Source organism: Adiantum capillus-veneris, chromosome 18, assembly GCF_014529385.1.
Source record: "Adiantum capillus-veneris isolate H3 chromosome 18, ASM1452938v2, whole genome shotgun sequence".
In the NCBI taxonomy this organism is placed as follows: domain Eukaryota; kingdom Viridiplantae; phylum Streptophyta; class Polypodiopsida; order Polypodiales; family Pteridaceae; genus Adiantum; species Adiantum capillus-veneris.
The window spans coordinates 14664437-14676987 of NC_140948.1; the positions used below are offsets into that span (position 1 = coordinate 14664437).

General features: G+C 44.6%; 1 protein-coding gene across 1 annotated transcript; it reads right to left on the reverse strand.

The window, feature by feature from the left end:
- Nucleotides 1-8947: 8947 nt before the first annotated feature.
- On the reverse strand, nucleotides 8948-12195 carry LOC147435255 (uncharacterized). The gene has a single exon (XM_086488342.1). It carries the CDS (start codon nucleotides 11178-11180, stop codon nucleotides 10608-10610), a length of 573 nt encoding a protein of 190 aa, XP_086344468.1. The 5' UTR covers nucleotides 11181-12195; the 3' UTR covers nucleotides 8948-10607.
- Nucleotides 12196-12551: the final 356 nt, after the last annotated feature.

Genomic DNA, 12551 nt, shown 5'->3' on the forward strand with positions numbered 1-12551 from the left:
ATAGCAACAATTATCACATTCCTAGTTAGCTTGGCATGAACAATAACTAGTAAGAGAGAGAAATTGAGATTGATAACATTTGAGGACCGGATTTATGTGGGGCCAGTCCCCCCTCCAAAAGGATTTTGTATTATAGGTTCTCCCATGAAGAGAGACTTGTTTACAAGACAATCTTTGTGTTCCTTAAGACCATTTGGGTGCCATGAAGATGGAAATCTTCATGCACTACAATTATGCTACTTGTAACAATTAGAACTTGTCCATGGCCTCAATCCTAAGACCTCAAACACCTTCAAAGGTGGAGAGAGCTAGCAGGGAGTGAGGAAGATGAAGAGAAGAAGATGTATCTTTACGAGAAAGAAGTATTCTCCTCACATTAGATTACTCATAAAGCTTAGCTTAGCATAGTAATGGAGATGAAGAAGAAGATGAGTATGCTTGGAGCTTGACTCTTGCTTGGATTTGCATTCCATAGACAAGAGGTGTTGGTGTAGGCTCTCATGCTTGGAGAAGGAGATGAAATTTGCATAACACACAAGTGTATATGAGAGTGTGGCTCGTGAGTTACACCTCTAAACTCTAATCGACCCCTCTTCTTTACTCTAACTTGATATGATTGGTCCATGCTTGGTGCTAGCCAATGAATGGCCCCCTTCATAACAAGCAATAGGGTTAGCATTGTGACAAGTGTCCTTCTTTCCCCCTTTGAGAAGAGAGCTTACTTTTTTATTTAAATGAAGCTAAATTCTTATTGGCTCTCAAGGTCAATTGGCCAATAGGAATGAAGCTTGCACATGGGTTGCTCAATTCTCATTGGACCCCTCGGTAGACTGTTTAATAGGATTAAAGGAGGTCCTAGTTCTTATTGGTCCTTTTTATGGGCTTTCCAATAATGTTTAAGCTTAGTTTTATTAAGCTTAATTTGGCCATCCAATAGGATTTAGGCTTAATTGGGGGCAACTTGGCTAGGGGTATGACATGTGTCCTTTATGCCCTATTTGGCTTGGTTGACTTGTGTAAGCGAATGTGCGTGTTCTCTCTTATCTCCCTATATAGAGGGCTCGCCCCCCTCCTTTATAGGAGCTTCTTTGACTTTTGGAACTTAAACCCTAGCTTAACCTAAGACCTAGCTTAACAAAGGTCCAAAATAGAGTAGATTAGAATATCATCAAAGAAGACAAGGACAAAATCGTCCACCACCATTACGTCTCGACCACGGGCGGTATCCTTGCCCTGCCTCAGATGCCACATCTGCTCTATTAGTTAGACGTGGACATCTATTCCGGTAATGTCCCAACTCCCCACGTTCAAAACATTGAACATCCATGCGAGGAGGATTCTGGCCGTTGGCAGCATAAGCTCTTTGCGATCGTCCATCATTGGGAAATCTTCTTACTTGCCTAGCTCCATTAAAGCTTTGATTCTTCTCAACTCTCCTTCTAATCCCTTGCTCCTTCATTAAGGTCTTGGGCCATAGTAATGCATCTTGTACAGTGGTAGGTTTCATGGCTTCAAGTCGCGAGATAATTGGTTCCCTTAAGCCTTGGCAGAAACAAGCTACCTGTTGTTCTATGTTCATTGGTGGTGCGCAACGCCTAAGCCTTACAAACTTTGAGTAGTACTCCTCTAGGGATAAGCTGTACTGTTTCAGGCTAAAGAACTCATTTATCTTTATTGCCTCATGGGCAGGAGGTGAGTACCTCTCCTTCACTGCTTGTTTAATCACCCTCCAACTTTGGGAGTTTTCTGGTACTCCCATGTCACGACAATGTTGTTCCACCATAATTTAGCTTCCCCTGAGAGTCGAAACATTCCTAGCATTGATTGGTTTGCAGATGTGGTCTTTGTAACAAAGAAGTAATCGTCCATGGCTTCAATCCACACTTCCGCATCCTTCTCAATATCATCACCCTTGCCCCTAAAGGAGGGTGGTTGCAATTGTTTGAGCAACAACTTCATTAGGCAAAATTTGGACTCACAAAGGGGCCCTTTAAGGAGTTTGACTTTACCTCTCTCTACCAAAATGGGCGCATGGATAAATTTTTGCAAACAAACTCCAAAGTTGGCGGAGGTTTGACAATTAGAATGTCTTCTTCAAGCTCTATCTACTGATATATAGCACGCCATGAGATCTCATATTTTAGAAGATTCTTTTTTTGATTCATCTCTTTTTTTCGACAAAGTTGTCACATCATAGATGAATCAAAAAAAGAATCTTCTAAAATATGAGGAATCTCATGGTGTGCTATATATCAGTAGATAGAGCTTGAAGTGGACATTCTAACTGTCAAACCTCCGCCAACTTTGGAGTTTATTTGCAAAAAGTTTATCCATGCACCCGTTTTGGTAGAGAGAGGTAAAGTCAAACTCCTTAAAGGACCCCTTTGTGAGTCCAAATTTTGCCTAATGCTTCTCTTGAATTTCCGTGTATATGGCTTCATTTTGAGGGTTCTCCAATATAGGGGTGGACTGAGGGTTTCCCTTAAGTGTACACATTTTTTAATTTATTTTTTTGATACCTTAATGTTTAAATAACCCAAAACACCAATATATTTTCCAAACTTAGACTTATCTAGTCTACTAAAAGTTTAATCCCATGACTTCACCAGTTAAACAATTTAAAAATACCATGATCTCATTTAATTACAATTCATACAGTCATCACCAGACATGAGATATAAAGAAAAATCATTTTATTTCTTTCATGAGGAACATATTTGAGGCTTCAACCATAACTGTGATACACCTCAGCTCTTGTAAATCGTAGTATCTTGGAGGGTCGAGCCATGGGTGTCATAAAATCTAATATCTAATATCTAACCAACCCAAATGATTCTCTCATATTAAACTGATCACTTAATGTGGGAGAATAAACGGAAACAAGGGTTAAGATATAGACATGTGCTTATAGATCTATCTCAACATGAGGCCAATGGTAAAGGGGCCCAAATGAGAGATGGTCTATCAAAGAGCAAGGCTAACCAATGGAGCATAAGACCTTAGGGTTAGCTTCATTGAAGACCTCCAATAGTGTGTGTAAAAGTCCTTTGACCTTAGGTAAGTCAGGGCTGACCTTGAGGCACGAGAACCCGACCTAGCTCGAGGTGCTTGTCCTGCTTGTCATGCTTGATGACTAAGGTGCTTGAGGTGCTTGATGCTTGAGGTGTCAAAAAGTCAAATATTCAATCCCTACAAGGAGGGGGCGAGCCCTACATGAGGGGGGATGAGAGAGAACACCCACACACTCACACAAGGCATGCATGGTACAAAGAAAGCAAAAGGGACACTTGTCAAGTTCCTCCTCATGTTGCCCTCATGGTGTGCCTGAAGCCTATTGGTTGGCCACCCAAGGGGTCCAATGATAATTTAGGAGATTTAATTAATTGATTTTGCATTTATCTAGCCCTCTCTCTCAAAGGGGAAAGGGAGACACTTGTCTCAAAGCTACCCTTGCTGCTTGTAATGCCTCCTGCTTATGATTGGCTAGGCCTGGAGAGGTCCAATGAGCTTCAAACATGAGCTACAAGGGGGGGTCGACCCAAGCAAGCTAGGGGGTTGCTTAGGGAGTATACTCACCCACACACACTCACAAACACTCTCATTGTGTGCTATGCAAAGTGCAAGAGCTCCCTCTCCTTCTCCAAGCAAGTAGAGGTTGAGAGCCTACACCAAGACTCTTGGATATGGAGTGCAAATCCAACCAAGAGCCATGCTTCAATGCTTAAGCTTGCCATCTCCTTCTTCTTCATTACTATGCTATTATGTATGCTAGCAAGAAGAGTTATGATAAGTGAGGAACTAATTTCTTTCTCCAATGAAATGCATCATATGTTTAGCATGTTTATGTGTGGTTGCTCGTGCGATAGCCTTAATTAAAAGAAAGAACGTGCATACCTTTATAGCTAAGCTCCGTAGCTTGCTTGTGCCACTTTTGCAAGAATCTGCCTCCATGGGGCTTGCTCCCCAACGGATTACCTTATTCCACTTGTGCATCGTAGCACTTGACTTCGAAGAAAAAGTTGTAGAAAGCCTCTATTTCATGTTGACTTTGTTGCATGCAACAGGCATGTAGTGAGTGAGTAATACTTTAGTATGCGGGTTAAGCGTGTATGCGAAGAGCATATGCCAAAGTTTGGAAGGTTGTGGAGCTTGCATAGAGAATAGGTCTTGTTGAAGTGAACAATATATGGAGAATCCTGGGATTAACCAATCCAATTTGGTGAAATTGCCACCCTTGGTTGTACACTTAGATAGTGGTTGGAAGATGCATTGCTGTCTTAAGTGCAAAATGTAGACTCAATCATAAATGAGCCATGGAAACATAGAGAGAGGCAACATAAATTCCATAAGAATTTGTGATCATAGCGTGTACGAAGACCGGCAAAATAAACGCCAATCCAAAAATATGATATATAGAAAGAATCTGCTGAAGAGAACATACTTGATAGAATCGGCCGAAGAGAAAGTACTGCCATCCATGCTTCATAAGCAGCTGGCCTAGAAGGCATGTGCCCTTGTAATGGCCTTGGAGGCGTAGAGCCTTGTAGGCTTATAAAGGTTGTGGCCCGGTCAGCCACCGAGAGTGCTATCTATGCATGGAAGAGAACAAGTGATAAAATCACAAGGCCTGCGAAGAGCAAGGGAAGGTAAAGAGCATTATTGCAATCTGTAAGGAAAAAGATGAAATAGCATTAAAGAAAGCATGTGGTAGCAATAACTGTATTATCAAATTTAAGGTATTTGCATCTCAAAAATGCCTTTAGATCTCAAAGTTCGGATATTTACATTTCAGAAATGCATTTCAATCTCAAGATTGGGATATTAACATCTCTAAAAAGTGAGAAAATCACGAGGCATGCCGATAGAAACATACTTGGAATCCACAAGAGAAGAGTACCAAGGCAAGCTCGAAATCCAAAGAATGAGAATATATCGTGTAATTATCACTGCATTCGAAAGAGGGATATTTAGAGTTGGGCTACAACAACGCTAAACCTTTTTAAGTAACGATAGAATTCTTAGCTGCATCCATATAGTCAAGACCAAAGATTTTGTTAGACTTGACTACGTATAGCAGGTGTCAAAGAACCTATCAGTTGTTTTCCATGTCAAACTTAAAAATTATCTCAAATAATTCCCAACTTTGCCCGAGCTGAATTTTTCCAAGAAAGATTACAAAATGATTTAAGAAGCCATTTTTTGCAACTACAACTATATTGTACGGACCAGACGGGCCCTTCAGAAAGAGGGAAAAAAACTACTGAGTGGAGAGAATATTCTCATAGTTAACAACTTAGGAAAGCCAAAAAACTATGCCCATAATCAACGACTAAGGAGAGCCAAAGTTCTTTATAAAGCCAACATACTGCAAATCATTTAGGTTGAGATCTGCCTACCTCAACCAAAAAGCCTAGATTAGCCGTACATTAAGCCGACCAGTTAGATCAAATACTCAAGCAATGCTAAAGTAAGAATCAGTAGAATATAGAAGTCTTATGCCAAAAAGTCATAAGACAGCTCTATAGCAAAAACTTTTCTCAATCGGTAAAGCAAATCAGAGCCAGTACAACCAGCCAAATACAATCAGCAGCCCAGATGTTTGTGAAGCCGCCCTTACACACCGCCTGATATGGCGCTTTTTAGTGCCAAAGAGAAGTGGACCAGCTATCCAAATTTGCTATACACGCTTAATCACCTAATATTATGCCCCAGGTTATGAGCACAGCATTAGTATTACTTAGGGCAGAGATGAAAGCAAAACAATCAGCCAAATGTACTCTAAACAGATGAGATCAATCTCGTATTTTGAGAATCAGAAATAAGAGCCAATGAGGTAAGTAGCACTAACAGAGTTTAGTGAAAGCCATATCTAGTGCTACCAAACCCGGATTTTTAGTAATATGTACTGTGTCGAAGCATTCCCAATTTTTACTACAAAGCCAGATCATCTGTTCTTTGTCAAATATTGCATCCAACCAGCCAGTCAATCAACATGAAGACGTGGATCTGAGGTAGCAGAGATAAAGGCAACCCCATCTTCTTTTGTGCGCATGATTGCATGCCCAGAAAATTAAACCTTTCTTTAATCATAAGGCACCTCAGTAGTATGGCAGATGCACAATTTAAAAACCCATACCCATGGAAACTTTAATCTACAGTCAAAAATTAGTGTAAGCAGTTAACAGAATAACTCAACTCCAGGACTATAATGTTAAGAAGGGAGGAAAAAATCACAAAGCAAAGGAAAGTAAGAAGGGGGGCAGAAAGTGATAGCGATGTGTGTGGGGAGAAGCGCGACGTCGACCTAGAAGAATGGCTAGCCAGAGGACAGGGTCTGCAAGAAGGCAATTGCTATGAGAGACAAAACTAGTGAGAATGTCACGAGGCGTGAAGAGCAAGGGAAGGTAAAGAGCATTATTGCAATTTGTAAGGAAAATGCCAGCTCTCTCTCTCTCTCTCTCTCTCTCTCTCTCTCTCTCTCTCTCTCTCTCTCTCTCTCTCTCTTTCTTTTTTTTGAACCAAAAAGTATCTATATTTCCATCATGAGAACCTGGAATATGTCATGTTTTACAAAACAGAGCCCCACTTTGGCTAAATGCAGGAGTTTGTGATGCAAAAATGTATAAAATTGCAACTGCCTTAGAAACCTTTAGCAACGACGTCCTAACTGTTGTGTGTATCCTTCCAGTGCAGAGATTAACGAGAATATCCTATCCCAAAACCTTTGATTGTTGCAAACCAAAGCATCTGAGTTAATCACGATCATCGTAAGAGCTACGATGACCTCCACCACCACCCCCCCCACCATATTTACCCCTGATTCACAATCATAAGGGCCTGACCGATCTCTGTACCCACCACCATCACTTCTTGAGGGGCCACCATTGCTATAGCGATCACGGTTGCCACCATCACGGTTAGAGCTGGGACGCCCCCCACCATACCGGTCGCCACTGCGATCACCACCACCATATCTATCGCCATTGCGTTCACCGCCATAGCGACTTCCTCCACCCCCTCCATAACGGTCACTTCTGCTATCCCGATCCCCACGTCCACCGCCACGATAACCACCTCCTCCCCCACCTGGACAATCTCTTGCCCAATGCCCAGTCTGTCCAAAAGCATGCTAGAGAGAGAGAGAGAGAGAGAGAGAGAGAGAGAGAGAGAGAGAGAGAGAGAGAGAGGTGTTCCATCTCTTCAGCTTCCTCGTTCGACCTCAACCCTGCAATGGCGGACACAGAGAGAGCACAGCCCCGCGCGCGCGCGCGAGAGAGAGAGAGAGAGAGAGAGAGAGAGAGAGAGAGAGAGAGAGAGAGAGAGAGAGAGAGAGAGAGAGAGAGAGAGAGAGAGAGAGAGAGAGAGAGAGAGAGAGAGACGACGGAATGAAGTGAGATTCGATAGGAGTAGAATAATATTGGACTACTGGGTGGATTTTTCTAGGGGTCGATTGACAAGCGAGGAGTTGCAACACCAAAGAGGGGGGCAGCCAAGGGTGGACAACCCAAAAATCTCACTCAGGTCTATGTCGTCCTTGCTCATGCCAGCAGGAGGCGCCCAGTTGAATCTTTGAAAGGCGACCCACTGCAAGCATGACTATGATCATGGCTAGCGAGGCCCTTGCACACCTCCTCCTGCCTCCTCTGAAGGCAGTGTAGTGGAACTCAGGCCCTGGGCCATTCTCCATCTTGAACCCCTTGCCTTGCACGTTCTGCATGTGCCTCTCCGACACAAACTCTTCCGTCTTCTCCGGCCACACCTTTGGATTCCTCCCATGTGCAAACAGATTGAATATCACCATCGTGTTCTCTGGTATCTCATACCGTGCCACCTTCGTCGCCTTCAGACACTCTCTGGGTGCCACAAACGGGCCTGGCTGCGACAGCCGCAACACTTCCATCGTCATGCACCTTAAGTATGGCAGATTCGAAAGGTCTGCCTCATCCAGTGCGCGATCTTTCCCTACCACATTATCCAACTCTTCTTGCAACTTGGACATCACATGCGGGTGCCGCAGCAGCTGTACCATTGCCCACTCGTTGGTCACGACGGTCGTGTCTGTGTCGGAATGAAGTGAGTCGATAGGAGTAGAATAATATTGGACTACCGGGTGGATTTGTCTAGGGGTCGATTGGCAAGCTGCGAGGAGTTGCAACAGCAAAGAGGAGGTTTTTGGTATTAAGGACTTTGTGGAAATGGCAGGGGCGGCATACTCTGATTTGAGCATGGCGGCACATTTTCCCTCGATTGTGAAGAAGAGCCAACTAATAAAAAACGTGAAAGAGCGAAGGGGGCAGCCAAGGGAGTGGACAACCCAAAAACCTCACTCAGGTCTATGTCGTCCTTACTCATGCCAGCAGGAGGCGTCCAGTTGAATCTTTGAAGACGGCGACCCACTGCAAGCATGACTATGATCATGGCCAACCCCGTGCGCGAGAGCGAGAGAGACAGAGAGAGACGACGACGACGACTCTCCAGTAAAGAAACCACTGGCCAAAAAGTTAAAACCTTTCAATTTTCTACAAACCTTACAACTTGGTCATGGAGGATGCACGAGAAAAGAGAAGCCTACTGTCAGACACTAATTTCGAGCATATTTAATAATCTAATCTTGAAAAAAACTTTGCCTCAAGATCTTTTGAGAGAAACATGAGATTGTAATTTGTCCCCCACTAGTGCTCACTAAACGAAAAGATGATTCTTGGGATTTGTGAACCCACAAAATGAACAACCCCACGTTCTTTCCATTAGAGGCAACCTAAAATCTGTAATATTTGAAGACTAAAGACATGTCATCATTAGAGTTACACATGTTCATTTAAATGAGTACCCACTATCTTAATTCAACCAATCAATATTTTTAGCTTAGCAAAAAATGCTTAAAAATACAACTCAATTATTTTTTCTATTTTAGTCAACAAAAAGACATTGCATCGCTATAGCCAGGCCCAAAAAAAAAACTTTATTAACACCACCTTTACAACCATGTGCATAGCAAGTGTACATGCCCGTAAACCCATCATTAGAGTGAACAATAAAAATTAGTTTACGCGAGAAGCTCGTAGCTTGCAAAATCATAAGAAACGTGGCACCTAGCATAGCTTCATGGTGAAAAAGTATGCGTATAGCAAACATGCATGAGCACCATATGCCACATGAGGAAGACATCGACTCTTATGCTTGCACCTTGCAAGCCACCCACATGCCGTGCTTGAGGAGATTAGAAAAGTTATGGCCACGTAGGTGTAGGCGTGTGAAATTTGCCATGCACCTTGTTGGAGGAATATGTCGTAAAGCACGACATGCCTTACATGTTGGAAGCCTCGCTTGCACCGTCATGCCTGTGAGGTTGGCCGCGCTTTGCACCGGCTATGTACAGAGCCTTGCTCCTTGAAAATGCAGCAATCCTTTAGATAACCATGCTTTGCATGCCTTTTGTCTTGCACTTGAGAGCTTTGCATGGCCGAGCTTTCTCAATATCTTTGCATGGACTTTCTCAGCTTTACATGAGCGTCCATCAGGTTTACAAGGACTTCCCCGATCTTCATATGGCTATGCATGCATGGCTACGCCGAGCTTGGCATGGGCTTCCTCAGCTTTGCGAGCTTTGCATGGCTTACCTTGTTCACAACCGGAGTTTTAAGGTGGAGCACCTCTCTCCAATAGGCCCACCAGCGCCAATTGGTGCATGCGTGAATCACTGCTAGCCTAGGCACCATTGGCTGCATACGTTGTTGACTGCATGGAACTGTCAGCCCGCCTGGCTACCTGTAATTCAGCTGCATCCCCACGCTTGGATGGCCACCAAGCAAAATTCAAAACTGAGCCTCCAAAGGTCTTGCTGACCTACGCCATTTTCTCCATCCGCCTCCATACTGGCTATGCAGTCGGTGTGACGTGCATACAGGCTTTGCATGCCGTCTGTCATCGTCGACAGTGATGCCAAGACAGGCCTTGTCAAGGTTGGCGTCAAGCAATGGGAGGTTGGTCTCAGTCATTGCCCGAACTGCATCGGGTTGGGCATCATCTTGCCCGTGGGCTGGCCCGGAGGACCCATGGCCTCCTTGCTGCTGGCTGTGCTGAAAACCCTGTACTCATGATCCTGCATCGCTCCCTCTCCCAGATACGACACACAGGATACACACAGACGGTTGTAACTATTTGATTGGATTAGTTTACAAGCCTCTATTAATAGCATGTCACTTGCACCCTTTCATATCTGACGGGCACAAGCATTATTCACAACACTCCCCCATAATGCGTGTGACCGCATACAGGGAATGTGTATGTGTGTATTATTTCCTAGATACAAAATCAGTCCCAGGAGGGTTCATGGTGCTTCGTCATCCATTACAAGTATGAGTATGCAAATTATCCTGGATCTATCATGTCTTTGGTGAGCATCGACATCTTCATCTGCTTCATGGCTATCACATCCAGTTTCTCAAGCTTTTCACAAACTTGTTTACCAGAAATTCTCCCCCTCAAGTGAAGTCATGAGAAGCTTGAGAGAGAAGCAGTGTCGCCAGGATCCAAAGAATGCTTCTGGAGGCGTCGTACGGAGACTTCAGATTTCATCTTCACACGAGGTGAAGGAAATCGCAGCTTCATTGTGCAAGAAAGATGATCGAAAAACTCAGAACTTGAAGGTGAATTGAGAGTTGCATAGAGATCCGGAGATGCATTTTGCTGGCGAGGTAAGGATACTTGATAGCACGCTTCACGCATATCAAAAAGGTGAAAAACAACAGCATCAAATTCAACCTTAGAGTGAGTTCCGTCGGTTTTGCTAGTGCTAGGAAGTTAAGTTGAGATTCATCATCTGTACTTTCTAGGGGCAGGAGCAGCCCATGATCTCCATTTAATGACAGGAGGGAGCGTTCGGCAGGGGCTGAAGCATGCCCAAATTCGCAATCGTTCTGCAGGAATTTAACTTCTACAGCTTCTCCTCTTGAAATGGGCGGGAGGCAGCCCTCATTTTCTTCAAAGTGCCCTTCTTCATGGGGCTGCGGGTCAATGTTAGCCGCTTCTTCTCCACTTGGCAGGAGTATACCTTCGCCATTATCTTCTCCACTTGGCGGCAGGAGGCAGCCTGCTTGTTCTTTGTCGTCTCCACTTGACAGCAGGAGGCAGCCCACTTGTTCTTTGTCGTCTCCACTTGACGGCAGGATCTTTGTCATCTCCACTTGACGTCAGGAGGCAGCGCGCAGATTTTTCTTGCTGTGGTGCAGAAGGTTCGGTGACGCGACTGGTTTCTTTGCCGTGAGCAGCGTGTGCAGAAGGTGCAAAGGGTGTGGGGCTTTCATGCACACCCCGACCAAACAGAGTATGGCTTGCAGGCCGACTTCTTGTGAGGCGCTCATCTTCTTCAGATTGCAGGAGAGAGAGAGAGGAAGGCACTACAGGAATCGACGAAAGAATTGTGTGTGGGCACCCGCAGGTGACCGCCTAGCCGGATACCATGCTGAAAACCCTGTACTCTGTTCCTGCATTGCTCCCTCTCTCAGATACGACACGCAGGATACACACAGACGGTTGTAACTATTTGATTGGATTAGTTGTGACATTTACAAGCCTCTATTAATAGCATGACACTTGCACCCTTTCACATCTGACGGGCACAAGCATTATTCACAACAGGCTACCCCTGTTGTCAGTCATTGAGGCCGCTTCAGCCGCATGAAATGCGTGTTGGGAGGCACCTTGCAAGGGCTGCTACATGCACCCACCCTGCAAGCAACACCACCCATGGCGTGTGCGATGCTCATGTGCCTGTAAGGCCTAGATCGACTCACGGTTCTGCCTACATGCTTTCGCCTTGAGACCTCCACACCGGTTTGTGGAGAGGCGTGCGTCCTTCCCATGCTCAACTCCTTCAAGCTGGTGGTGATGCTTAGTCTTGTTGCATGCTTTGCATGCTTTCATGCAATCCTTCATGACCCTCGCTAGGCCTATAGCCACTTCCCTCCATCGTCTTCTTCCTTTCAATTCTCAAGGAAGGGGGGAGAGAGAGGGAGAGAGAGAGAGAGAGAGAGAGAGAGCACCATCTCCATACATAAGGATAGAGGAGAGACTTTCCTCCAGCGCGGTGCTGTTCATCAGCAATTGGCCTCTCTGCTTGCAAGTCACTAGAGTTGCAGCTCTTAATTATTGCAGGTTGCATGTTTTTTTGGTCCGGGCGGGCGCCGGGGGGGGGGGGGAAGGAGGGGGGAGAGAGAGAGAGAGAGAGAGAGAGAAAATATGGTGGGGGACTAGAGAGATATGTTTTTCTCTTGCTCTATACGTATAACTTGCAGTTTGTCATTCAAGGGAAGGTATTTATAAAGTCTCAAGAAGATACCCTCAAAGGCCTTATCTATCTCCAAAGGTTCAAAAACCATCCACAAAAGAGGCCGATATCAGGCTTTGTAGTGTAAAGCAAAAAACAAATGTTGCAAGTCTCTGCCAGCTCAATTTTCAAGGGCAATATTTAGGTTACATATCTATCCATCTTGTAGAAAATGGCGATTTTTGGCCTTGAAAGAGACTTTGATTTCTGCACGATGTGTGTG